Source organism: Phyllobates terribilis, unplaced genomic scaffold (genome assembly GCF_046119375.1).
Source record: "Phyllobates terribilis strain yellow unplaced genomic scaffold, ASM4611937v1 Scaffold_12__6_contigs__length_324123572, whole genome shotgun sequence".
Lineage (NCBI taxonomy): Eukaryota > Metazoa > Chordata > Amphibia > Anura > Dendrobatidae > Phyllobates > Phyllobates terribilis.
In genome coordinates, this window is record NW_027362772.1 from 126,998,026 (window position 1) to 127,025,229 (window position 27,204).

The window sequence follows — 27,204 nt, forward strand, 5'->3', positions numbered from 1 at the left end:
TGGTACTCATTCTATTAGGCCATCTATACTAAGCTCCACCAGCTTTTAAATTAATAATAATTTTTAGCTGCATCTTGCCTGGAAAATAATTTTGGGCATAGTAGCAGTGTGTGGTACTCATTGTATTAGGCCATCTATACCAAGCTCCACCAGCTTTTAAATGAATAATAATTTTTAGCTGCATCTAGCCCGGAAAATAATTTTTCTTCTCAATAGTGGTAGCAATAGAAATATGGGGCGCGCGCCTGGCTAACAAAAATATACACTTCATAACAAAAAACACCAGCCTAGCGCACTGCATTAATAAGATGGCATCATCGTCTCACCCAGTGCTAGGCCTACTACTCCGGCTAGCATTCCTGTGCCTAAAGCACAATGTATGTATGGGTCCATGCTAGCCACGATGCTGAGGAGTCAAAAGCTGCTGCTAATGCTTTATCACAATTCAATTGGCAGATTTTCACAGAGCTCCTCCCCAACGCCCACCCATCGGGCAACAGTTGGCCACCCTCCCTAAGGGATCTAGTGGCGAATAGTTGATGCCATTAATCAAAGCGTCAGTTGCCCCGTCGACGTGGCAAGCATACGGTAAGGCATGGGAAGAGTGGACATGACTAGTAGCAGGCAGATGGGTTGACCAATGTGAACAAGCCAGATTACAAGTCACCATAGAATTTCTCCACCAGCTAATGATGAAGGGCATATCAGGGGTGTCAGCGCAGCGGTGTCAGACTGGAGTAGCATTTCCCTTCCAACTGCTGAATTGGGGAGATGTGACAAAAGATTCATCATCATACAATCCATAAAAGGGTGGAAAAGGGGTCAGCCAAGTCAGGAGTGTAGACGTCCCGTCCCGTGTCACTAAAACTGATTTCTCACATCATATCCCTAACACCATTAACATGACACTCACAATTTGAAGCAACACTACTGTCTACTGCATTTGCGATCGCCTTCTACGGGGCGCCATGCATAACCGAATTAGTCCCTCAATCCAAAATTACCACCAGTGGAGGCTCATTACACCAGGACGTAGTCATAGCCAATAATGCAATACGTCTACGCATACGCTAATCGAAAACGGTTCCAGCGGGCAGGGTCACTTGGGTACTTCTACAACCCACAAACGGTACAATGAGACGGGTAACAATAGTAAAAACATATATAACCATCAGATCACAAAGTAATTTCTTCCTATCACACATTGATGGAACGCCATTATCAAGATACCAGTTCCAAGCTATATTTAATAAATGCATAACATCGGCAGGGAACCACCCCAAAGATTACGGGACACACTCATTCCGCATAGGCGCGGCCCCGGAAGCAGCAAGAGCAGGACTGTCAGAAACTGAAGTTCAGAGGATAGGGAGATGGCAATCCACGTGTTTGGCGAGATACATAAGACCAGGCTTGTTATCCTAACGTGGTTTGTTTCTTTTACAGGTGACGCTAAGCCAACAGTGTGGGTGATAGGCCACTCGTATATATATTGGGCCGAAAAAAGGGCGAAAGTCCGCCCAGGAGGGAGGAAATTAGAGTTTCATAACACATATTTCAACTGGAGAGGTATTAGAGGCCTGCAATGGCCACAGGTACTAATGGAGGTAATCAAGGTAGGAAGAGTGGCAAGAGGTCCGGTCATCTTAGTTATACAGGCCGGGGGAAACGACCTAGGTCATCACAAGAGCACATAACTAATGGCAATAATGAAACTAGACACTGAGTGCTTCAGAGAATTTTTCACAAAACTAACTATACTATGTTCAGAGATTGGGCCGATAGCGGTATGGCAAGGTGCGCGAGACATCACAACCATCGAACGGACAAGCCAGGTAATAAATATTCGGATGGCAAAATTTAGAAGAGACAGAGGCGGTGTAGTGATACAACACCGACAACTGGAAGGAGATAAAGCAGGCCTCATACGGCCCGACGGTGTTCACTTAATGGATATTGGACTGGACATATTCCTGTCAGGACTCCAGGACGGAGTGGAACAAGCGTTAAGAGTGATGGATGGGTGTCAGAGTCCTGCATACGAGTACGCAGGATCCTCCTTTGCCTGGAAATAGAAAGGACATGTTGGAAAGTTACACTTGTTGGCCAACTTGCCGGTGTGGAGACCCAGGGCATGCTGCAACAAGCTGAATTATTTTAGAAATAAAATGCCTTTCTAATGGAATGAGTATAAAGAGTTAATAAAGCTGTGACCGATCCTCACCCATCCAGTTGTAAGAGTTACATGATTGTATTGTCAAGGAAAGTGGGGCGGTAGGGGGGCTGAGCGTCTGGGTTTGGTTGGGGGTCCCCACAGTCTGCCTAGGCTAGATGCATTTAAAAATTCTTATTAGATACACAGGCGGTGCAGCTTGCTTCGCAGCTGGGCTACTACGCCCAAAGTATTGCCTTGGCTAGATGCAGTTAAAAATTCTACGCTGACTAGCAGACACTGAAGCTTTGGAGCAGACATCTGAGTAAACAGCTCTTCAGACTCAACCATCTGTGTTACCCCAAGCCATAGTGTATGTAGTTTCTTACAGTTAAAAAGGGGGGGAGCGACCCAACCCACCTGGAATTGATGATGCCAACGTCACGTAAAACACAGCAAGGGGACTCCAAAAAGAGTCTCCATTTTTTCCAAAAATTGTGGCACAGACACCACTTAAGTGGCATCAGTTGCCCCAGAGTTGCTTTAAACGGTTGGTGAGGTGATTTTACCAAATCCTCAAGCTTTTAGTCTCCCCAGGATGACACAGGGGTAGAAAAGTCCTTGCGGAACCATGATTTGTTCATCTTTATGAACATGAGTCTGTCTACATTGTCAGTTTACAGCCGCGTGCGCTTATCTGTCAGCACATCACCAGCAGCGCTGAACACATGTTTAGTGAGAACGCTGGCTGCAGGGCATGACAAGATCTCCAAGGCGTGAGTGGCGAGCTCCGGACATTTTTCCAGAATGGAATCCCAAAATGAGCAAGGGTCCAGTGACACAGTCATGGCTTTGATGTTCACTTGGAGATACTCCTGTACCATCCTCTCTAGGCGTTGACTATGTGTCAGACTTCTTGTCTCCTGTGGCCTTGCAAAGGATGGTCTAAAAAAGTGGTGAAACGATTCCACAAAATTGCTGTTACCAGCAGATACTGTGTTACTGTTACGGTTTGAGAGATGAAGACTCGACAGTTCCACGGTTGGCAGGTTAGAACTGTGAGATTCACTACGTGTACCACTGGTGTTTTGTGGAAAAGCACATGTAAGATTCTGCAACAGCCTCTGCTGATACTCCTGCATGCGTGAATCCCTTTCTATGGCATGAATTATTTCGGCAAATTTACTTTTGTACTGGGGATCTAAGAGTGTGGCAACCCAGTATTCGGGATTACTTCGAATTCTGACAATCCGAGGGTCATGTTGCAGGTAGTGCAGCAAGAAGGCACTCATGTGTCTTGCGCATCCAGGAGGACCAAGTCCTTGTTGTGTTGGTGGCGAGGTAAGAATCATGCTTCCTTCCTCTGCCCTCTTCCCCCAACCTCGCACAACAGAAATGTGATCGAAGTCTCCCTCACCTGATGAGTCTTAGATGCCCATCGCCAGTTCGTCCTCCACTTCTTCCTCGGCTCCTGCACCTTCCTCAACAGTTTGGCTGCTACCATGCACCCTGGTTAATTCCTCTCCCCCACCCTCCCATGCCTGCCGCCTTGGTGCTGCCGACCGTCTGGACCTTGGAGATGTTATCCCTTCCGCATACGACTCCTCCTCTACTTCCTCCACCTCCTCTTGTCCCACCACCTGACTCTGAATTCTGTTTTATGTGTGCTCCAGCATATAAATCACTGGAATAGTCATGCTGATAATGGCATCGTCGTCAGCACTAAACATCTTCATCGCCATTTCAAAACTGTGCAGAAGGGTGTGTGGCGCCCCTGAGGGTTCAGTCGCCACAGAGGTACTGCATCTCACCCAGAGGTGTGGTATATCACCTTCAGGTAAGGAAGGAGTATGGCTCGGGACCCTAACACCTACATCCAACACATACCCGCAGTGGGGGTAGGGCGAGATTGCTCCTAAGGGAGAGCACAGTCCCAGGTCCCTAGCTGGCGGGAGGGTCCTATGTTTTGGGTGTGGGTGGAGAAAGCAGCTTAGGGGAGCACATGACAGAGAGAGTATAAATAGGAAGCCATCTTAGAAAGAGCAAGCCAGTCAGAGGAGGAGAAGTGACAGGAGCAGAGGCTCTACATAAGCTCTGCTCCGGAGGCAGACCTAGCCTGGGAGGCCCAGGACTGAAGGAGAGAAGAGAGGAGTGGGAGCAGGAAGGCTCCAGGAACCGAAGGGACCCTAGGGCTACGGGCCATGCAGAAGGCCACCCATACGCCCACTGCTAACGGGAGGTAGAGGGGTCAGGCCAGATAAGGGGAACCGGTCCCTCAACTAGCGGAGAAACAGCAAGGCTCAACTAGAAACCGGAGGCTGCAGCATTTCATGTACTGCAGGCCAAAGTCCACACCAGTCTCACTAAGAAGGTAGCCACATAGGACCCAGGGGACGGAAGACACGTCGCCCGCTAAGGCCCGAGGATACCGGATAGAAGTGTCACTGGGTGTGAGGTGCAGGGAGAAGGCCAGAGAAAGGACACACAGAAGGGGGTCCTGCTAAGTACTCCGGAGCTATCTGGGGGTGGACTGAGCCCCTCACTGAGTACGCACAGCACGACGGGGGAGATTGCTCTGGTACCTGTAATCTGGACTGCAACAACTGTGAGTAAAGATCTTGGGACTGCATCACACGGACTCTGTGTTCATTACTGACTCCCTGCACTACAACCACCATCATCCACCCACACTGCCCTGAAGCTACACTCTTCCTGTGGGGAGTAATAATACCATTGCTGCAAAACCACCAGCTTCAGAGGACTGTTCCACAGTGGTGACCCCTTTGGCCGCACTCCACAGGTGGCGTAGTCGGACATTATAAAACCCATATATACAAATTACCCTTGGATTGACCACCCTGGGTCACGGACTGGGTCACCGCCAGAGTGACTACAGCCACCAGCGTCTACCGGCCCGGCTCCAGGTACCCCACGGGCCAGGGGGCGCGTCAACTTCATAGGTCCCTGATCTGAGACCACTCCTGCAGCGTGTTTTGCCCCACCTCTGGATCTCGTTGGCCCAGGCTATACGTCAGAACGTATTGCACCCGGGCTTGTCGGTGCTGCCACAGTCGCTGCAACATGTGCAGAGTTGAATTCCACCGTGTCGGCACAATGAATTTCAGCCAGTGGTCTGGCAGGCCCAACGACTTCTGTAGAGATGTAAGTCGCTGAGCTGCGGGATGCGAACGGCAGAAGTGAGCACACAGCGACCGTGCCCTCTGCAGAAGTCCATCTTGTCCGGGATAGTGGGCTAAAAATTGCTGGACAGCCAGGTTCAACACGTGAGCCATACAAGGCACATGTGTGACATTGCCCCGGTGAAGGGCCGCACCCAGGTTTGCAGCATTGTCGCACACGGCCTTCCTTGGTTGCAGGTCCAGTGGAGACAACCATTCATGAAACTGGGTCTCCAGAGCGGACCACAACTCCTCAGCTGTGTGACACATATTTCCCAGACATTTCAAAGTAAAAACTGATGCCGTTGAGCCCTGCTGCCAGCATAGTAAGGAGGTGTGCAGGATTCCTTCTGCGCAGTTAGAAAGCAGGTGGCATTACCAGACAGGCTTTGGGTGCAGGTGGAGGACCTAGATGAGGTTGAGGAGGCAGAAACAGTGAAGGAACTTTGAGATAAAGAGGATTGACGCACAACTCGTGGGGACGGCAAGACTTGGACAGCAGCCCCTTGTCCTGCTGTCACCATAGTTACCCAGTGCCCAGTCAGCGACATGTAACGCCCCTGTCCATGTCTACTCGTCCAAGTGTCTGTGGTGAAATGCACCCTGTCACACACAGAGTTTCTCAAAGAAGCGGTGATGTTGTGTGCGACATGCTGGTGGAGCGCAGGCACACCTTTCTTTGAGAAGTAGTGCCAACTGGGCATCTGGTACTGGGGCACTGCGACGGACATAAGGTCTCGAAAATCCTCTGTGTCCACCAGGCGGAAAGGCAGCATTTCTGTAGCCAACAGCTTGCAGATGGTGAAATTCAACCTCTTAGCTTTGTCATGGCTAGAAGGAAATGGTCTTTTACTTGTCCACATCTGAGGGACCGAGGACTGGCTGTTGTGCTTAGACGGGGTTGAGTAGGGTGTCCCCGGCCAACTGCGGTCTGTGAGGAAGATGCAGGCGGAAAAGTTAGGTTGCCTTGATCCAAAGGTGGTGCTCTCGATATCGGGGAGAGCTCAACACCATGTGGTGTTTCCACTTCCAAATGAAATGATGACCTGCCAATCACACTGGCTGTTGCGGGTAAAAAGGTGGCAGGTCTATATCCAAAAACATGTGTGACTGCTGTCCCCCCAGTCACAGAGGATGAAGAGGCCGCGGATGCACAAGATGGGGCAGACGGTGGTTGGCCCGGCCCGCTAGGCCGCATTGTAGCACAGTGAGCTTCCCACTGCAACTTATGCTTCATATCCATGTGACGGTTCATGCATGAAGTACTCAAACTATGGATTTTTTGGCCTCTACTTAGCTTTTGGTAGCAAATATTACAGATAACACGAGTTGGGTAATCCTTATCGATCTGAAAAAATTCCCAGTCTATGCAAGGCTTAGAGCCCATGCAACCTGAAGAGCCACCACGACTTGTGGTCAGGGGCAGAGTTGTGGTTGAGGATGCAGTTGTTGACTTGCTTCCAGTACTCCGTCTCTGTCCAGGAAGGCTCAACCTAACCTCGTCGTCAATAGCATCTGTGATGCCCAGCTGCGCTTGGTATCACAGATCCTAGAAGAGTGCATTGATGGAATCCACCACAAGAGGCCCCCATAAACATTCACACATCTCCACCTTCCACATCAGACCAGCAGAGGGAGCCCGTTCGGGATATAAATAGGGAAGGTGGAGCTAGGCAGTTCAGTTCCTCTGAAGAGTTCCTGCAGTAGAGAAGCCTAAGAGAGGTCAGTCTGCAGTGGAGCTCAGTCTAGTCTAGAGAACTCTGTTAATAGTTCTGCAGTGGAGCACGAGGCTCCTGCTAGCTAGATTCAGGGAGCCCAGTTAGAGCTTAAGGTGTGCCGGTGCCATAAGATCGGTCAAGTGCGGCAAGCTTCCGTTAGTGTGCATAGCCTAGTGAGGGCCCGAGTAGGCCGAAGGCGAGTGGAGAGTTAGTACATAGTAGGCAGAGGAGCTTAACCAGCTCACACCAAAGCATTTACCGGACACCGGATCCGAGCTTACCGGGATCTCTATGACCCAGTAAGGCATAACCGGAATCCCTGGAGAACTCCAAGTCCCAGGATCACTAAGGTGCTGATACGTAACAGAGCCAGGAGACGCTTAGGCCCTGCATACTGGGAGCATGAACTCCAAGACAAGGCCCTACCGCAAGGTCAGCCAGCGCAGGACAGAGACAAAATTAGGCCTAGCTCCAGGCAGGTCAGAAACTTACTACGCAGAGGCAAGAAACAGGAGGCCCTACACCCGCTCATTGGGGAGGATCCTGATATGCACCCTTCACCCTACAGTGCTGCGGGATGTGCCTGAATTTCCACCAGTGAAAGGTACTGAAGTGACTACTGTGTCCTTTCCAATTCTTGCTCTGACCCAGCTGGTTCTCGCCTGTCCTGCATTCCTCCTGCATACGCTTTTCTGAGGCCTAGCTCCACCTGTGGGGAGCTATACCATCGAGCTGCCTTATCACCAGCCTCTTATAAAATTAACAATTATCCACCATTTTAAAGAGTGACCCCAGGGTACGGGCCCGGGAGCCGACCACCGCGACATCCCAAAGGCCTGGGTACCGAGTCATCCCCATCCCCTGGGCTAGTCACATCCTCCTCCAGCTCAGCTGACCTCATCGACTGGCTGACTGTGGGTTGACAGTAAGTGGGATCTCCAACCTCATCATCATCACCCTGTGCGTTCTCACACCCGTGGTCCTCAGAGCCAACCTCTTCCTGCCCGGATCGAAAAGTCAAGTTGTCACTCCAATCAGGTATTTGAGTCTCATCATCATCTTCATCATTGTCTCCACCAACAGGAGTTACAGTTTGGGAACGAGGGTCTACATTATGCTCAGAACCTTCTTCATCTGGTCCTGGATCCGACTCATAAAGATTCTGGGCATCAGTGCAGATCATTTCCTCATCTGGATTAACAGAAGCTCTGGAGCAGACCTCCGTTTCCCAGGCTATAGTATGAGTAAACAGCTGTGCAGACTCAACCATCTGTGTTACCCCATACTCAGACGGGCAGCTGGAGACTTGGGAGCTGTGAGGAAGCAAGTGCGATTGGGGTGACACCTCTGAGGACTGGAGTATTTGTGATGTTGAAGTTGAGGTGGAGGAGAGCACACTTTAAGGAGCACTTGATATCCATTGAAGCACCTGCTGTTTTTGTGCCTCATCTGGAATTTGTAGCGATGGGCGTGTCCGTAAGAATGGAATCGTATCACATTGCCCACGAAAAGAAGTAGACATCTTAATTTGGCTGGAAGATGGTCTTTCTTCTGCAGATGTTACTCTCCCCCACCGCGGGGGGGGCTCGACCCACCAGCGGACAGGCACCAGTATTGGGAGAGGGGGGCTGGCCGTCAGGGTCCACTGCGGCTCTGGCACAAAACTGGCGACATGGAGGTCGCACGGGCAGGAACAGACTGGCCGTGTCGGCTTCGCACTCCAGCGTATTCCCTCTGACCGCTTGTGCCCGTAACCTCAAAGGGATGCGCAAGCGGCTTTTCTTCCCAGGGCTGTTCCCCGCCCAGTAGGAATGTGGGGGAGCTCAGGTCGGCCTTCCACTGTACTCCCTTACCTCCCTCGCCCACTTTCCTTTTTCCGTTCTCCATCTAACCCCTCGGCTCTGTGGTGTCCGCTCTCCCTCCAGCTCTCTCCTTCTCACAGGTGGACTACCGCGTGTATTCACACTGTGGCGAATCTTTTGGGCCCAGTCATAAGAAGTTGTTGAGGTAATGGATAATATGTGCCCCCTTAGAAACGTCCATTACAACCCATTCGAGGAAGCAACTAAACGCCTCAAATAGTGAGCAGGATCTGGAGCACCCCATGGGCAAACAGCGATCTATATAGTATGCTCCTTCCCAGAAGCAGCCCAATAGGTGGACACTATTCGGAGGCACAGGTAGTAAGTAACCGGAATGCCACATCAATGTCTGTTTTGGCCATTAGGGTGACCCTACCCAACTTCTTGATCCGCCTGATTGCCTTGTCAAAGGATATACAGTATATACTACTGCACTTGGTTCCGCGTCGATGTTGTCGTTTACTGACCTGCCCCTTGGATATAACAAATGGTGGATTAGTCCGAATGTATTGGGTACCATTTTTGGCACAACTCACAACGGGGATACCACTACGTCTTGTAAGGAAAGTGTTCTGAATGGAACCGCCATTCTACCTAAAGACATTTCTTTTTTTAATTTTCTTGTCACGACGTCTGGGTGTTGGTAGACTGATTTTAGATTTTTACCCCAGCCTTTCTTGATTTTAGAAGGGCATGACATGCCTATATCTGTTTCTCCCCCTCCTTTTACTCCTCCACCTCTTTTCTTTTCGCATGACTATATGTACTTGTCACTTTTCCATGTATTAGTTGTGTCTTCTGAGCAGTTTGTCAGCTTTTGGACACCTTTGAAGTGTTTTCTATGTGTTTTCTATGTGTTTCTATGTGTTTTTGTTTGCCTGCCATTGGTTTTAACGGTGTTCGAAAGTGTTCGACGAACAGTTCGACGAACAGTTCGGCGAACATACGGATGTTCGACGAACCGAACCGAACTCGAACCCTACGGGGGTGGCTCAACACTAGTTATAATTCCCCCAGCGGCAATAAAAACACGCTCCGATAACACACTTGCGGCAGGGCAGGCCAGTACCTCCAAGGTGTACAGAGCGAGTTCATTCCAAGTGTCCAGCTTGGATACCCAATAATTAAAAGGCACAGAGGAATCACAGAGGACGTTGGTTTGCTTGGCAAGGTACTCCCTCACCATCTTTTGAAACTTTCCACTCCTTGTGAGAGTACCTTGCGCCTCAGGGCCTTTAAGCAGAGCGGGTCTCCGAAAACTGTCCCAGAATGTTGACAGTGTTCCCGTGCCCTAGATTGGAGTTGAGTCTCTCTCGCCTGTACGCCTTGGTTGGGCAACAAACTGTGACCTCTGCCGCTAGCGTGTTCAGATGGGAATTTTTTTAACAGTTCTGCAGCAAGGGCCTTCTGGTACTGCCCCATTTTTGTAGACCTCTCCACCTCAGGAATAAGAGAGTGAAAGTTCTCCTTGTAGCGTGGGTCTAAAAGTGTCACCAACCAGTAATGACTGTCACCCTACATTTTGACAACGCGAGGGTCATGGTTAAGGCAGGGTAACATAAAGTCAGCCATGCGTGCCAGACTGGTAACGTGCAAAATTCTGTGTCCTCACCAAGATGATGACTGACCATGCTCTCCTCCTCCTCCTCCTCCCCCCCGTGTCCTTAGGCCACCCACACTGAACCGATGGTATGACAATTGTACAGCTACTACCATCTACAGCGCATGATACCAGCTCCTGTTCTTCCTCCTTCTCCTCCTCCTCTCCCTTATTGTCCCCCAATGCACGTTGGGATGAGATGAGGCTGGGCTGTGTGTAATCGCCCGCCACGGCTTCTTGATCCATCTCATCATACTCTGGCTCCAATGCCTCCTCTTTAATTCTCTGCAGAGAGCATTGCAAAAGACAGATAAGTGGGAAGCTGACACTAATGATGGCGTCATCGCCGCTCACCATCTTGGTGGACCCCTCAAAATTTGTCAGGATGGTACATATGTCAGACATCCAGGTCCACTCCTGAGGTCTTATGTGTGGAGTCTGACCTGAATATCGAGGGCCTTGTTGTAGCTGGTACTCCACAACTGCTCTCTTCTGCTCACAAATCCTTTACAACATGTAAAGGGTTGAGTTCCAACTTTGGGGACATCACACACCAGTCGGTGTGCCTGAAGCTGCAAACGCTGCTGCAACACAGCAAGGGCGGCGGAAGCTGTAGCCGACTTGTGAAAATGAGCTGACAGGCGGCGTACTTTGAAGAGAAGATCTGGCAACTCGGGGTACGATTTAAGAAACCGCTGATCCACGAGGTTAAGCACATGAGCCAGGCATGGTACATGTGTTATCTCGCCTCGCCTCAGAGCCGTCACCAGGTTACGGCCATTGTCACACACGACCATGCCTGGATGTAGGATCAGCGGTCTCAGCCACAGATCTGCCTGCTCTTTCACAGCTGTCCACAACTCACAAGCAGTGTGAAGTTTATTACCTAAGCTTATGAGTTTCAGCACAGCCTGTTGCCGCTTGGCTGAGGCAGTGATGCGGTGCTTCCAGCTTGTAACTGATGTGGTGATATCTGAGATGGAGGCTGAACATGAGGAGGAGGATGATGAGCAGGAGCTGTACACTGTGGGGGCAACTCTGACTGACATAGGGCCCGCAATCCTCGGTGTGGAGAGGATGTGTACCGTCCCAAGGTCCGACTGGGTCCCGGCTTCCACTATGTTTACCCACTGTGCCGTCAGGGAGATGTACCGTCCCTGGCCACAAGCACTTGTCCACGTGTCCGTTGTCAGGTGGACTCTCCCAGTAACTGCGTTGTTGAGGGCATGGCAGATGTTTTCAGACACGTGCTTGTGTAGTGCGGGGATGGCACTCCGGGCAAAATAGTGTCGGCTGTGGACCGAGTACCGAGGTACAGCCACCGCCATAAGGTTGCGTAAGGATTCCATCTCCACCAGCCTAAAAGGCAGCATTTCCAACGCTAGCAGTCGTGAAATGTGCGAATTTAGGACTGTGGACTGTGGGGCCCTGGATGCGTATTTGTGCTTTCATTCAAAGGTCTGGGATATGGACAATTGAACACTGCGGTGGGACGTGGACGTGGACGTTGATGCTGTTTCTTACATGCAGTATGGACAGGGGATTGCCTTGCACGCACAACGGGGGGTGCTCTTACACAAACAACTGAAGAAGCAGTGGTGACACCCGCTGACACTGGTCGTGGACCCTGGGGTTCGCCCCACAAAGTCAGGTGCTTTGCTGCCATGTGCCTGATCATTCTGGTGGTGGTCAGTCTGGTAGTTTTGTCACCCCTGCTGATGCTGGCCTGGCAGGTGGTACAAATGGCCTTTTTGGGGTAATCAGCAGAGTCTTTAAAAAAATTCCAGACTCGGGAAGACCTACCGGTTGTACTGGCAACATCCCTCGTGTTGGTGTTACGGGGAACGGCTGCCCGTCTCCTGTCTGCGGCCACCACACTACTTCTTCCTGCCTGTTGGGGTACTCTGCCTCCCTCCCCCTATGTGCTGCTGGCCTTGCTCTGCGTGTCCTCCTGCCACGTTGGGTCAGTTACTAGATCATCCACCACCTCCTCCTCTTTCACTTCCGCACCACGGTCCTCCTCATCACTTCGTGGCAATTGTGTCTCATCACCATCCACCACTTGTGACAAATTGCCAGCGTCGCCTTCCTGTGGCCATGGCTGTTCAAATTTTTGGCCATCGCTACATGGGATCTCCTCTTCCACCACTTCAAGCGGAGCAGGTGAGGGGCCCAAATATAGAAATGGACCAGTGAACAGCTCTTCAGAGTGTCCAACTGTGTGATCAGTTGCGGTCTGACGACACTTGGCATGGTGAGAGGAAGGAGCATCAGGGTGAGGAGGAGCATGCGGTCGAGACTCTCGGCTACTAAGACTTGACCGTGTGGAAGACAGACCGGAGGTGGTGGTGCCCAGGTGACTGGAAGTATTATCTGCTCTCCAATTAATAACCTGTTCACACTGAACAGTTGGCAATAGTGGTGTTGTTGTGTGCTTCCCTAGTAATTCGGTCAAGAACTGGAAGCGAGTAGATGTGGCTGTTGGTTGTGGCACATTTTCACCTCAGCCACGGCCCCGTCCTCTGCACGCACCATCACCAGGACGTCCAGTTACACGTCCCTTGCCACGCGCCTTGCCCATTGTAAATTAAGTAAAATAGCTTACACTCGCACTATCAATGTCAAAAGGGTAATAAAAAGGAGATTAGAACCGTGGAAGAGGAAAACCACCGTTCTAGTTCTCTGGCCTACACCAGAATCTTTTAAACATATATATTTATGTCTGAATAGTCAGCAAGACACTGAACCATTTTTTTTTATGTAAAAAAGACAAAAAGGTGGATTACACCCGGATTTGAACCGTGGAAGAAGAAAACCACAGTTCTATTTCTATGGCCTACACAATAATCTTTTAAACAGATATATTTGTCTCTGAACACTCAGCGAGACACTGAAACTGTTTTTTTTTATGTAAAAAAGGCAAAAAGGTGGATTACACCAAGATTTGTACAGTGTTAGAGGAAAACCACATTTCTAGTTCTCTGGCCTACACCAGAATCTTTTAAACACATATATTTGTGTCTGAACAGTCAGCGAGACACTCAAACTGTTTTTTTTTATGCAAAAAGGTGGATTACAACCAGATTTGAACCGTGGAAGAGGAAAACCACAGTTCTATTTCTCTGGCCTACACCAGAATCTTTTAAACAGATATATTTGTGTCTGAACAGTCAGCGAGACACTGAAACTGTTTTTTTTTATGTAAAAAAGGCAAAAAGGTGGATTACACCCAGATTTGAACCGTGTTAGAGGAAAACCACAGTTCTAGTTCTCTGGCCTACACCAGAATCTTTTAAACACATATATTTGTGTCTGAACAGTCAGCGAGACCCTCAAACTGTTTTTTTTTAAAGGAAAAAGGTGGATTACACTCAGATTTGAACTGTGGAAGTGGAAAACCACAGTTCTATTTCTCTGGCCTCCAACAGAATCTTTTAAAGAGATATATTTGTGTCTAAACAGTCAGGGGGACACTAAAACTGTTTTTTTTTATGTAAAAAAGGCAAAAAGGTGGGTTACACCCAGATTTGAACCGTGGAAGAGGAAAACCACAGTTCTAGTTCTCTGGCCTACACCAGAATCTTTTAAACAGATATATTTGTGTCTGAACAGTCAGCGAGATACTCAAACTGTTTTTTTAAGCAAAAAGGTGGATTACATCCAGATTTGAGCCGTGGAAGAGGAAATCCACATGTCTAGTTCTCTGGCCTTCGCCAGAATCTTTTAAACAGATATATTTGTGTCTGAACAGTCAGCGAGACACTCAAACTGTTTTTTTTATGTAAAAAAGGCAAAAAGGTGGATAACACCCAGATTTGAATCTAATTTTCTGGCGTATACCAGACTTTTTTAAATAGATATATTTGTGTCTGAACACTCAGCAAGACACTTAAACTGTTTTTTTTATGGAAAAAAGGCAAAAAAGTGAATAATACAGAGATTTGAACCGTGGAACTGCAAAACCACAGTTCTAGTTATCTGGCCGAAACCAGACTCTTTTAAACAGATATATTTGTGTCTGAACACTCACAGACACACTCAATTTTTTTTGGGGGGGGGAATACCAAAAGGTTAATAAGACAGGTAATTGTACAGTCTGACTGAGGAAAAAAAAAAAGAGGATTTAGATGAAAAAAAAAGGATTTTTTCTGGCTCCTGAGACCTGGGGCTAAGTCTAGCAATTTGAGCAGCGGTAGCACACATGACTGTAATGCTGTGTTTGTTGGTGTAACCACTGCATCTCCTATACAGCCTGACATCTGGGATGGATATTAGTCCTAAGAAGGACTGTTTGCTTGATTTTGCAGACTTTAGAGACCCTACACAACCTATTTCGCAGTATAAATCTCTCGCTAGCTCAGCAGCACTCTCCCTACACTTTCTGATCTGGAGCAACTGTGTCCAAGATGGTGGCCCCCGGTTTTAAATACTCGAGGTGACACTGTGCGGCCAGCCAATCACTGTAATGCCCACAAACAACATGGCTGCGGCATTACAGTGACTGGCTGGCAATCCCTGCATGTTCATTGGCTCTGTAAAGCACGCCAAACATGCAGGGCGGAGACCCGAGCTCATGCCCGAGTAACCCGAAAATGCTCGGTGCTCGCCGAACATCCCGAGTAATGAGATGCTCGGGCGAGTACCGAGCAGTGTCGAGCATGCTCGCTCAACACTACTCAAGAACAGATGCTATTATACTGTACATTCTGTAGTCACAATGCCTGCGACTGAAAACTTATAAACATTGACTGAAAATTAACCTTCCATAAAGATTATGGAAGTAAAACACACCCATAACTGCTTTAGGTTCAGGTGAGATACAAGTGTGACCGCTGATATCTTCATGGTGTCTGACAATGAAGCCACTTTAGGAGTCCAGCCTCTTGTGCTCAGTAAGTGAATTGTGCATCAGATAAATGTTGATCATATTTGTATGTTACACCCAGTAACTCACGTTAGCACCTAAGTTGGTGTACGATAAGTCACAGCTTGCATTCCAAAGTCTAAAGAGTTAAAGGAACTTAGTCTGTGAACTTTGTGTCTCTTTTTAATATTCCTCTGATAAAAATATGTATATTACCTTAGTACAATGTATAGACACTCATTTTTTATTTATTTTACAGTAAGACATGTCGGATCTTTACATTGAATACAAGGGAGTCCTTTTCCATAACAATACAACCACTAAGGAAGATCTGGAGTTTACAGAAAATGAATTTCAAGTTAGAGATGATGACATCTATAATATAACATATCCAAAATCAGGTAAAAGATTATTAAACTCAAAGTTTACATATAAATCATTTCATTTTAGATAACATGATTCTACTTTTATTATTTTATTATTATTATTTATTATTATAGCGCCATTTATTCCATGGCGCTTTACATGTGATAGGGATATACATAGCAAAAACATTTATATAATCTTAACAAAACAAGTCAGCGACTGGTACAGGAGGAGCGAGGACCCTGGCCACGAGGGCTCACAATCTACAAGGGATGGGTGAGGATACAGTAGGTGAGGGTAGAGGAGGTCATGCAGTAATGTGGTGGAGCGGTGGTTACTGCAGGTTGTAGGCTTGTCGGAAGAGGTAGGTCTTCAGGTTTCTTTTGAAGGCTTCCAGAGAGGTAGATCTGTGTGTCATCAGCATAGAGGTGATATTGAAAGCCGTGAGACTCTATGAGCTGTCGCAGGCCAAAGGTGTAGATGGAGAAGAGCAGAGGTCCTAGAACTGAACCTTGGGGGACACCGACAGATAGGGGGCGAGATGAGGATGTGGTGTGTGAGTGGGAGACGCTGAATGTCCTGTCTGTTAAGTATGAGGAGATCCAAGATAGGGACAAGTCCGTGATGACAAGAGATGAGAGAATCTGTAGTAAGAGGGAATGGTCCACTGTGTCGAAGGCAGATGACAGGTCCAGAAGGAGGAGGATGGAGTAGTGTTGCTTGGATTTGGCAGTTAGTAGGTCGTTGGTGACTTTGGTCAGGGCAGTTTCAGTCGAGTGATGTGGTCGGAAGCCAGATTTCAGGCGGTCGAAGAGGGAACAGGAGGAGAGGTGGGAGGACAGTTCAAGGTGGACATGTTCTAGTAGTTTTGAGGCAAAGGGGAGAAGTGATATGGGGTGGTAGCTAGTCAGAGAGGATGGGTCAAGGGAGGGCTTTTTGAGGATGGGTGTGATTGCGGCATGTTTGAAACATGAGGGGAAGACACCGGTTGTTAGTGACAGGTTGAAGAGGTGGGTTAGGGTTGGGATGAAGACTGTGGTAAGGTTAGGGATGAGGTGGGATGGGATTGGGTCAAGTTTGCAGGTGGTGAGGTGTGATTTGGAGAGTAAAGAGGAGACGACCTTCTGTAATGGTGGAGAAGTGGGGTTTGGAGGAGGAAGGTTGAGTAGATATGAGGAGGGGTTGTGCGGGCTTTAGGCAAAATCTTTGTCTGATGGTATCAATCTTCTGCTTGAAGAATGAGGCAAAGCCTTCGGCTGAGATGAGAGAAGAGGGAGGAGGTGCTGGGGGATGAAGGAGAGAATTGAAAGTGTTAAATAGCTGTTTAGGGTTGTGAGACAGGGAGGATATGAGAGATGAGAAGTAGGTTTGTTTTGCTGTAGTGAGTGCGGACTTGAAGATAATGAGGGATTGTTTGAATGCGATGAAGTGCTCGATGGAGTGAGACCTTTTCCATCTCCTCTCTGCAACCCTGGAGGCCCGTCACAGTTCTTTAGTAAGTTTGGTGTGCCTGGGTTGCCTGTTGATTGTGCGAGATTTGGTATGTGTGAGAGGGGCGATCGAGTCGAGAGCTGCAGCTATTGTGGTGTTATATAAAGCGGCAGCAACATCTGCATTGTGTAAGGAATTTATGTCTGTAAGAGGGAGGAGGGATTCAGAGAGTGAGTGTAGGTCAAGGTGTTTGAGGTTTCTGCGAGCGTGTGTAAGTTTGTGGAGTGGGGATTGTGCACTTGGAGAGGAGAGGGTAGAGAATGTGAGGAGGTTATGGTCAGAGAGAGGGAGGGGTGAGTTAGAGAGGTTAGATAGGGAACAGAGGCGGGTGAAAATGAGGTCCAGTGAGTGGCCATCTTTATGAGTAGCTGCCGAAGACCATTGAGCAAGGCCGAAGGAGGAAGTGAGGGATAGGAGCTTAGAGACAGATGAGTGGGAAGTGTCAATGGAGATGTTGAAGTCACCCATTATGATAGTGGGGATGTCAGTGGAAAGGAAGTGAAGCAGCCAGGTGGTGAAGTGGTCTAAGAAAGTGGTGGCTAGCCCTGGGGGTCGGTAACTGACGGCCAGTTGGAGGTCAGAGGGGGAATAGATGTGCACACAGTGCACCTCGAAAGAGGGGAGTGTAACCGAGGGTGGCAGTGATATTTGGGTGAAAGCGCAGGTATCTGACAGGAGAAAACCTACGCCTCCGCCATGTTTGCCGTTGGGGCGGGGGGTGTGGGAAAGGTGGAATCCGCCATATGAAAGTGCAGCTGGGGAGGCTGTGTCAGAGGGGGTGAGCCAGGTTTCGGTGATGGCGAGGAAGGAAAGTTTGTTAGTAATGAAAAGGTCGTGGATGTAGGAAAGTATGTTGCAGACGGAGCGAGCGTTCCATAGAGCTCCTGTTAGAGCAACTGAGGAAGTGGGGATTAGTTGGATGGGTATGAGGTTAGAAGGGTTGCGACAGTTTGTGGAAGATCGTGGATAGGAGGTAGAAGTAACTGTGGGGATATGGCGAGGAGGACCAGGATTTGGAGAGATATCTCCACCAGTGAGGAGGAGCAGAGAAAGTATTAGCAGGTGGGAGGAAGAGAGAGCATGAGGTGGCTGTCTGTGTTTGGAGACCCAGGATTGAATGTTGATGAATAATTTGGAGGAGGAGGTGAGATGAATGGGGAGGATGGAGGGAGAGATGAAGAGTTTCTTACTAGGTGTAGGGATTTGAGGGGTTACTAAAAAGTGGAGGACTATAGAGGAAAAAGTGAGAGCTAAGAGAAACATAGTTAAAAGAGAGTAAGTGATCATAGTGTTGGTTACCTGAATCATGCCCTGACTAACTGCCTCTGAAATAACTGCCACTTATCTCCGAAGCCACTTTGCACAAGAAGATGCATGCACAACCCAGCACGCATGCACCCCTTAAGGAGCTTCTAAATATATAGGGCACACTAAACCATCAGGTGTGGGGCATTGTTGGAGCTGCTTGTGGCTAAATTAGCAGCTGGTCATCTCACCAGGAGATGGCTGGGTGATCAAACACAGGGCTAGGACTCTGCAGGCTCTGCAGTCTATCAGGAGAGCAGAGCATTAGATGGCGGCATATACAGCAAGCAGAGGAATTAGGCAGGAGAAGAGCATGTACCTGTGTGAAAAGAGAAGAAGAAGACGGGTGTTAATACATGGCCTCTGAAATAACTGAGACTTATCTCCGAAGCCACTTTGCACAAGAAGACGCGTGCACAACCCAGCATGCATTGTCAGTGTTTTTTTTACACTTTCTCTTATGTTTTCTATTTTATTTTTTTCTTTTGCTATATTTTATATTCAAAGTAAGGTATTGTATTTTAGTTATAAGCCAATGGTTTGTTTCTGCCTTTGGCAGCAGTTCCACAAATATGTAAAACTAGTGTCAGACTGGGTTGAAAAAGGCCAATCAATAACATTGACTCTTGGGGCCCACCAATAACATTGACTCTTGGGACCGACAAATAACATTGACTCTTGGGGCCCACCAATAACATTGACTCTTGGGGCCCACCAATAACATTGACTCTTGGGGCCCACCAATAACATTGACTCTTGGGGCCCACCAATAACATTGACTCTTGGGGCCCACTGTTCAGCTTCATGCAAAAATGACTTGACCCTAGTAGGAAAATTTACTTTTGCTTCTATGTAATATTAATTTGGCTAGCTTGTTTACTGAATGATTAGATGATTTTTCTGCAAATAGTTAATCAAGTGCAATAAAACTGCTCATCAGCACTACTCCACAGGGGCCTACCAGAGAATTCTTCTGGTCCCCTGTGGGCCAGTCCAAGCCTGTTTAAAATCGTTGATTTGTGGAATAAATCTTGCTGCCTAAGGTCTAACTCTCACTTGCAATTAAATCTGACGAATGCAATCCAATAAAAAATTGGATTGTATTCAGACCATTTTAATCCTATGAGTGTGTGCTCAGTTGCGTTTTTTTTTTCAGCGCCGATCGGATTGCAATCGGGTGGAAGAAAATCGCAGCATGCTGCGATTGCATGCTGCATTCGGATGCGAGTGCAGTGCGATACCTGTCAATGTCAGCAACAGAGGAGATGGAGAAATTACTTTCTCCATCCCCTCCGCAGCTGTGCTGCGATCCTCTCTGTGCGAGAGGATCGGAGCACAGAGCACTGACACTCGGCTCCCACTCGCAGCAGAGCAGAAGCCAAATGTCATTACCATATCGCATCCGATGCTATAGCTTCAGATGCCATACGCTAGAGGGATCCTGGTCTAACTTGGACAATCGGAGAGATTATGAAGATGAGACAGCAAAGTGAGAAAAACAGTGCTGATGTGTGGGTAAAATTAATGCAATTTAAAAAAACGAAAGCAACAAGTTGGCAAAATTATCGGGCCAATGACAAAGACAATTATTGTAGTAAAAAAAAAATAAACCATAAAATGAATTAATTAATAAAGGTATCAGACCCAAAATTTAGAATTATTTTGAATGGAGAGCATGTTTTCCAACTGACTAACCCTAGAATGCGTAACTTTTTTGCTATTTTCTGCAAAATTACTTTAGATACAATTTTGAAACTCTAGGTATTCCTCAAATATGTCGTTTTTGGTAATATCCAGTTGTTCATATAATTTTATTTGATAGGCGTTTTGGTATAGCAATGCTTTTTTGGAGAAACCCCATATTTACAGAACCCGGACCTTTTAGGCCCGTACTGTGTTTATCTTGTACTTATCAGTGTTTGTGTCTCAATTTACTGTGTTATTGTAGTGAGGGTTGCTGGGGAGAGGGGTCCCCAATACTTGTCCCCTAAAGATGTTTTCTGTACTTTTTTTTCTGAAGATATTGCAGATGAAGTGCTTTTATGTACAAACCTAGAAGGAAGACGTATTGCTTCTGGACAAAAAAAAACAGAAAATATCTCAAAAGAGGAATTGTATGCTTATATTTGACTAACACTTCTGGCAGGGTGTAAAAAATCTTGTGATGTTCCTATCAGAAAATTATTTCTATAACCACTTTCTGATTCACATTAAAAAGCAACAATGTCAGTGGATAGATATGAGGAGATTTGGAGAAGCCTTCGATTTGATGACAAGCGAACTCACCCTGCAAGGCTGGAAGTGGATCAATTAGCATTTATCAGTTACATCTGGAATATTTATATCAAGAATTGTATCAAGCTCTACAATCCTAGTGCTAATGTAACAGTGAATGAGCAACTTGTAGCCTGCAAAGGACATTGCAAGTTCATTCAATATATGCCTAGTAAACCAGCCGAGTATGGAATAAAAATATTCTGGATGTGTGATTCTGCAAATTATTATGGGATGAAATGGCTTATCTACTGTGGAAAAGAAGTTGGCGCTCCAGTGCAGAAAGACCTAGGTTCTGACATTGTAATAAAACTTGCTGTACCAATTTACAATTCTGGTAGAAACATTACAATGGACAATTACTTTACTAATGTTGAACTGGACAAATTTTTGCTTGAAAAAATCTTACGGTTTTTGGTACTATGAAGCCAAATCGACAAGATATTTCTGTGATGAAGCACATTCCATAGCGAGCACTTTGTGATAGTGTCTTTGGTTTCAGCAACAAAGCAACAAAGGTGTCTTACAAAAGCGAAGAAGGAAAAATGTGTTATATTACTCAGTACCATGCATGATTCCAGTATTGACAGCAATGACAGGAAACAGAAACCAGAAATCGTCCTGCACTATAATAAAACTAAAGGAGATGTGGACAGATGGATGAAATGGTTGGAGAATATTCATGCAAGAGGCAAACAAAATGTTGGCCTGTAGTCATTTTTTCAAATATACTTGATGTATCAGCCCTTTATTTCTACATTATTTATAATGAAACTCATCTCGATTTTCATGCTAGAAGGAAGGACAGGAGATGCCTATTCTTGAAGGACCTTTGCCATGAACTTGTAATGCCTCACATGATGCAGCGAAGCAACATAAAATGTTTGCCAAAGCAAACTAGAGAAGCTATGAAATGGTGTGGCGTATTCCATTTTCAGGCAATTCCAGAGCCAGGAGAAAGAAAACAAAAGCGTGTTTTTTTGTGCAACAAATAAAGACAGGAAAACGGAGTGATATTGTACCATTTGTGGAGAAAATGTCTGTAAAGAACATTCTTCAAAAAAGATAACTAGTGTTGAGCGAACATGCTCGACACTGCTCGGTACTCGCCCCAGCATCACGCTACTCGGGATGTTCAGCGAGCACCGAGCATTTCCGGGTTACTCGGGCAGGAGCTCGGGTCTCCGCCCTGCATGTTTGGCGCTCTTTACAGAGCCAATGAACATGCAGGGATTGCCAGCCAGTCACTGTAATGCCGCAGCCATGTTGTTTGTGGGCATTACAGTGATTGGCTGGCCGCACAGCGTCACCTCGAGTATTTAAAACCGGGCGCCGCCATCTTGGACACAGTCGCTCCGGATCAGACAGTGTAGGGACAGCGCTGCTGATTTAGGGAGAGATATATCCTGCAAAATAGTTAGTGTAGGGTCTGTAAAGGCTGCCAGATCAAACAAACAGTCCTTCTCAGGACTAACATCCATCCCAGGTATATCAGGCAGGCAGGCAGGCTGTATAGGAGATGCAGTGGTTATACCAGCAAACGCTGCATTACAGTCCCGTGTGCTGCTCCTGTTGCTGAAATTGCTGGACTTAGCTCCAGGTCCCGGGGGCCAGGAAAAATCCTTTCTTTATCTAAATCCTCTTTTTTTTTTCCTCCTTCACAATGTACAAATACCCATCTTATTAACCTTTTGGTGCCCCCCCCCCAAAAAAAAAAAGGGTGCCTCTGATTTTTCAGACACAAATATATCTGTTGAAAATAGTCTGGTGTAGGCCAGAGAAATAGAAGTGTGGTTTTGCAGTTCTATGGGCCATTTGTATCTAAAAAAAACAGTTTGAGTGTGTCGCTCACTGTTCAGCCGCAAATATATATAAATTTTAAAAAGCCTGGTATACACCAGTAAATTATTACTGTGGTTTTGATGTTCCATGGTAAAACATCTCTATTATCCTGTTTTTGGCATTTTTTGCTGTATAAAAATAATAATAGTGTCTCCCTGATTTTTCAGACACAAATATATCTGTTGAAAATAGTCTGGTGTAGGCCAGAGAGACAGAAGTGTGCTTTTGCTGTTCCACGGTAAAAAAATCTCTATTATCCTGCTTTTTGCATTTTTTGCTGTAAAAAAAAAAATAATAGCGTCTCCCTGATTTTTCAGACACAAATATATCTGTTGAAAATAGTCTGGTGTAGGCCCGAGAAATACAAGTGTGGTTTTGCAGTTCCATGGTACAAACCTCTGTATTATCCACTTTTGGGCCATTTGTATCTAAAAAAAACAGTTTGAGTGTGTCGCTCACTGTTCAGCCGCAAATATATATATATTTTAAAAAGCCTGGTAAGCACCAGTAAATTATTACTGTGGTTTTGATGTTCCACGGTAAAACATCTCTATTATCCTGTTTTTGGCATTTTATGCTGTTTAAAAATAATAATAGTGTCTCCCTGATTTTTCAGACACAAATATATCTGATGAAAATAGTCTGGTGTAGGCCAGAGAGACAGAAGTGTGCTTTTGCTGTTCCACGGTAAAAAATCTCTATTATCCTGCTTTTTGCATTTTTTGCTGTAAAAAAAAAAAAAAAGTGTCTCCCTGATTTTTCAGACACAAATATATCTGTTGAAAATATTCTGGTGTAGGCCCGAGAAATACAAGTGTGGTTTTGCAGTTCCATGGTACAAACCTCTGTATTATCCACTTTTGGGCCATTTGTATCTAAAAAAAACAGTTTGAGTGTGTCGCTCACTGTTCAGCCGCAAATATATATATATTTTAAAAAGCCTGGTATGCACCAGTAAATTATTACTGTGGTTTTGATGTTCCACGGTAAAACATCTCTATTATCATGTTTTTGGCATTTTTTGCTGTATAAAAATAATAATAGTGTCTCCCTGATTTTTCAGACACAAATATATCTGTTGAAAATAGTCTGGTGTAGGCCAGAGAGACAGAAGTGTGCTTTTGCTGTTCCACGGTAAAAATCTCTATTATCCTGCTTTTTGCATTTTTTGCTGTAAAAAAAAAAAAAATATAGTGTCTCCCTGATTTTTCAGACACAAATATATCTGTTGAAAATAGTCTGGTGTAGGCCCGAGAAATACAAGTGTGGTTTTGCAGTTCCACGGTACAAACCTCTGTATTATCCACTTTTGGGCCATTTGTATCTAAAAAAAACAGTTTGAGTGTGTCGCTCACTGTTCAGCCGCAAATTTATATATATATATTAAAAAGCCTGGTATACACCAGTAAATTATTACTGTGGTTTTGATCTTCCACGGTAAAACATCTCTATTATCCTGTTTTTGGCATTTTTTGCTGTATAAAAATAATAATAGTGTCTCCCTGATTTTTCAGACACAAATATATCTGTTGAAAATAGACTTGTGTAGGCCAGAGAGACAGAAGTGTGCTTTTGCTGTTCCACGGTAAAAAATCTCTATTGTCCTGCTTTTTGCATTTTTTGCTGTAAAAAAAAAAAAAATAGTGTCTCCCTGATTTTTCAGACACAAATATATCTGTTGAAAGTAGTCTGGTGTAGGCCCGAGAAATACAAGTGTGGTTTTGCAGTTCCACGGTACAAACCTCTGTATTATCCACTTTTGGGCCATTTGTATCTAAAAAAAACAGTTTGAGTGTGTCGCTCACTGTTCAGCCGCAAATATATATATATATATTAAAAAGCCTGGTATACACCAGTAAACTATTAGTGTGGTTTTGATCTTCCACGGTAAAACATCTCTATTATCCTGTTTTTGGCATTTTTTGCTGTATAAAAATAATAATAGTGTCTCCCTGATTTTTCAGACACAAATATATCTGTTGAAAATAGACTTGTGTAGGCCAGAGAGACAGAAGTGTGCTTTTGCTGTTCCACGGTAAAAAATCTCTATTGTCCTGCTTTTTGCATTTTTTGCTGTAAAAAAAAAAAAAAATAGTGTCTCCCTGATTTTTCAGACACAAATATATCTGTTGAAAGTAGTCTGGTGTAGGCCAGAGAGACAGAAGTGTGCTTTTGCTGTTCCACAGTAAAAAATCTCTATTATCCTGCTTTTTGCATTTTTTGCTGTAAAAAAAAAAAAAAATCGTGTCTCCCTGATTTTTCAGACACAAATATATCTGTTGAAAATAGTCTGGTGTTGGCCCGAGAAATACAAGTGTGGTTTTGCAGTTCCACGGTACAAACCTCTGTATTATCCACTTTTGGGCCATTTGTATCTAAAAAAAACAGTTTGAGTGTGTCGCTCACTGTTCAGCCGCAAATATATATATATTTTAAAAAGCCTGGTATACACCAGTAAATTATTACTGTGGTTTTGATGTTCCACGGTAAAACATCTCTATTATCCTGTTTTTGGCATTTTTTGCTGTATAAAAATAATAATAGTGTCTCCCTGATTTTTCAGACACAAATATATCTGTTGAAAATAGTCTGGTGTAGGCCAGAGAGACAGAAGTGTGCTTTTGCTGTTCCACGGTAAAAAATCTCTATTATCCTGCTTTTTGCATTTTTTGCTGTAAAAAAAAAAATAGTGTCTCCCTGATTTTTCAGACACAAATATATCTGTTGAAAATAGTCTGGTGTAGGCCCGAGAAATACAAGTGTGGTTTTGCAGTTCCACGGTACAAACCTCTGTATTATCCACTTTTGGGCCATTTGTATCTAAAAAAAACAGTTTGAGAGTGTCGCTCACTGTTCAGCCGCAAATATATATATATTTTAAAAAGCCTGGTATACACCAGTAAATTATAACTGTGGTTTTGCTGTTCCACGGTAAAAAATCTCTATTATACAGGTTTTGGTAGTTTTTTCCGTAAAGAAAAACAGTAGTGTCTCCTGACTGTTGTGACGCAAAAATATATCTGTTGAAAATAGTCTTGTGTAGGCCCGACATCCCAGTGTGGTTTCGCAGTTCCACGGGTCAAATCGCTGAACTATCCAGTTTTGGGCCTTTGGTATCTAAAAAAAAAAGCAGTTTGAGTGTGTCGCTCACTGTTCAGCCGCAAATATCTCTATTTAAAAAAGTGTGGTATACCCCAGTAAACAATAACTGTGGTTTTCCTCTTCCACGGTTCTAATCTACTCTTTATTACCCTTTTTCCATTGATAGTGCAAGTGTAAGCTATTTTACTTCATTTACAATGGGCAAGGCGCGTGGCAAGGCACGTGGAAGTGGACGTTCTGGTGATGGTTCGTGCAGAGGACGGGGCCGTGGCCAAGGTGAAAATGTGCCACAACCAACAGCCACATCTTCTCGCTCCCACTTCTTGACCGAATTACTAGGGAAGCACAGAACAACACCAATATTGAGAACTGATCAGTGTGAACAGGTTATTAATTGGATAGCAGACAATACTTCCAGTTACCTGGGCACCACCACCTCCGGTCTGTCTTCCACACGGTCAACTCTTAGTAGCCGTGAGTCTCGACCGCATACTCCTCCTCAACCTGATGCTCCTTCCTCCCACCATGCCAAGTGTCGTCAGACAGCAAGTGATCCCACACTTGGACACTCTGAAGAGCTGTTCACTGGTCCATTTCCCTATTTGGGCCCCTCGCCTGATATGCTTGAAGTGGTGGAAGAGGAGATCCCATGTTGCGATGCCCAAATATTTGAACAGCCACGGCCACAGGAAGTCGACGTTGGCAATCTGTCACAAGAGGTGGACGATGACGAGACACAATTGCCAGGAAGTGAGGAGGAGGATCGTGGTGCGCAAGTGGAAGAGGAGGAGGTGGTGGATGATCTAGTAACTGACCCAACATGGAAGGAGGACATGCAGAGTGAGGCTAGCAGCACACAGGGGGAGGGAGGCAGAGTACCCCAACAGGCAGGAAGAAGCAGTGTGGTGGCCGCAGACAGAAGGCAGGCAACGGTTCCCCATAACACCAACACGAGGGTCGTTGCCAGTACAAGCGGTAGGTCTTCCAGAGTCAGGAATTTTTTTAAAGACTCTGCTGATAACCCCAAAAATTCCATATGTTCCACCTGCCATGCCAGCATCAGCAGGGGTGACAAAACTACAAGCCTGACCACCACAAGCATGATCAGGCACATGGCAGCAAAGCACCCGACTTTGTGGGCGAAACCCAGGGTCCACGACCAGTGTCAGCGGGTGTCACCACTGCTTCTTCCACTGTTGTGCGTGCAATAGAACCCCCTGTTGTGTGTGCAAGGCAATCCCCTGTCCATACTGCATGTAAAGATGCCCCCTCCTCTCAGTCTTCACTTGTTATGGCAGTTTCTCAAGAAACAGCATCAACGTCCACGTCCATGTCCCACCGCAGCGTTCAATTGTCCATATCCCAGACCTTTGAATGAAAGCGGAAATTCGCAGCTAACGCCCCACAGGCCACAGTCCTAAATTCACACATTTCACGACTGCTTGCATT

The 27,204-nt window shown here is 46.1% G+C and overlaps 1 protein-coding gene across 5 annotated transcripts in view; it reads left to right on the top strand.

The window, feature by feature from the left end:
- The window catches only part of LOC141172261 (sulfotransferase 2B1-like), a 617,113-nt gene that overhangs the window by 189,111 nt on the left and 400,798 nt on the right, over positions 1-27,204 (top strand). For 3 of the 5 annotated variants that reach the window (XM_073656264.1, XM_073656261.1, XM_073656262.1), the window contains one exon: positions 15,635-15,776. The exons of 1 other annotated variant lie outside the window; for it this stretch is intronic. In XM_073656264.1, the coding sequence (XP_073512365.1) occupies positions 15,641-15,776 (136 nt within the window). In that variant the 5' untranslated portion in view covers positions 15,635-15,640. Of the gene's footprint in view, positions 1-15,384; positions 15,404-15,634; positions 15,777-27,204 lie in introns of those variants that run through there. One more of the 5 variants, XM_073656263.1, reaches the window with a different exon arrangement.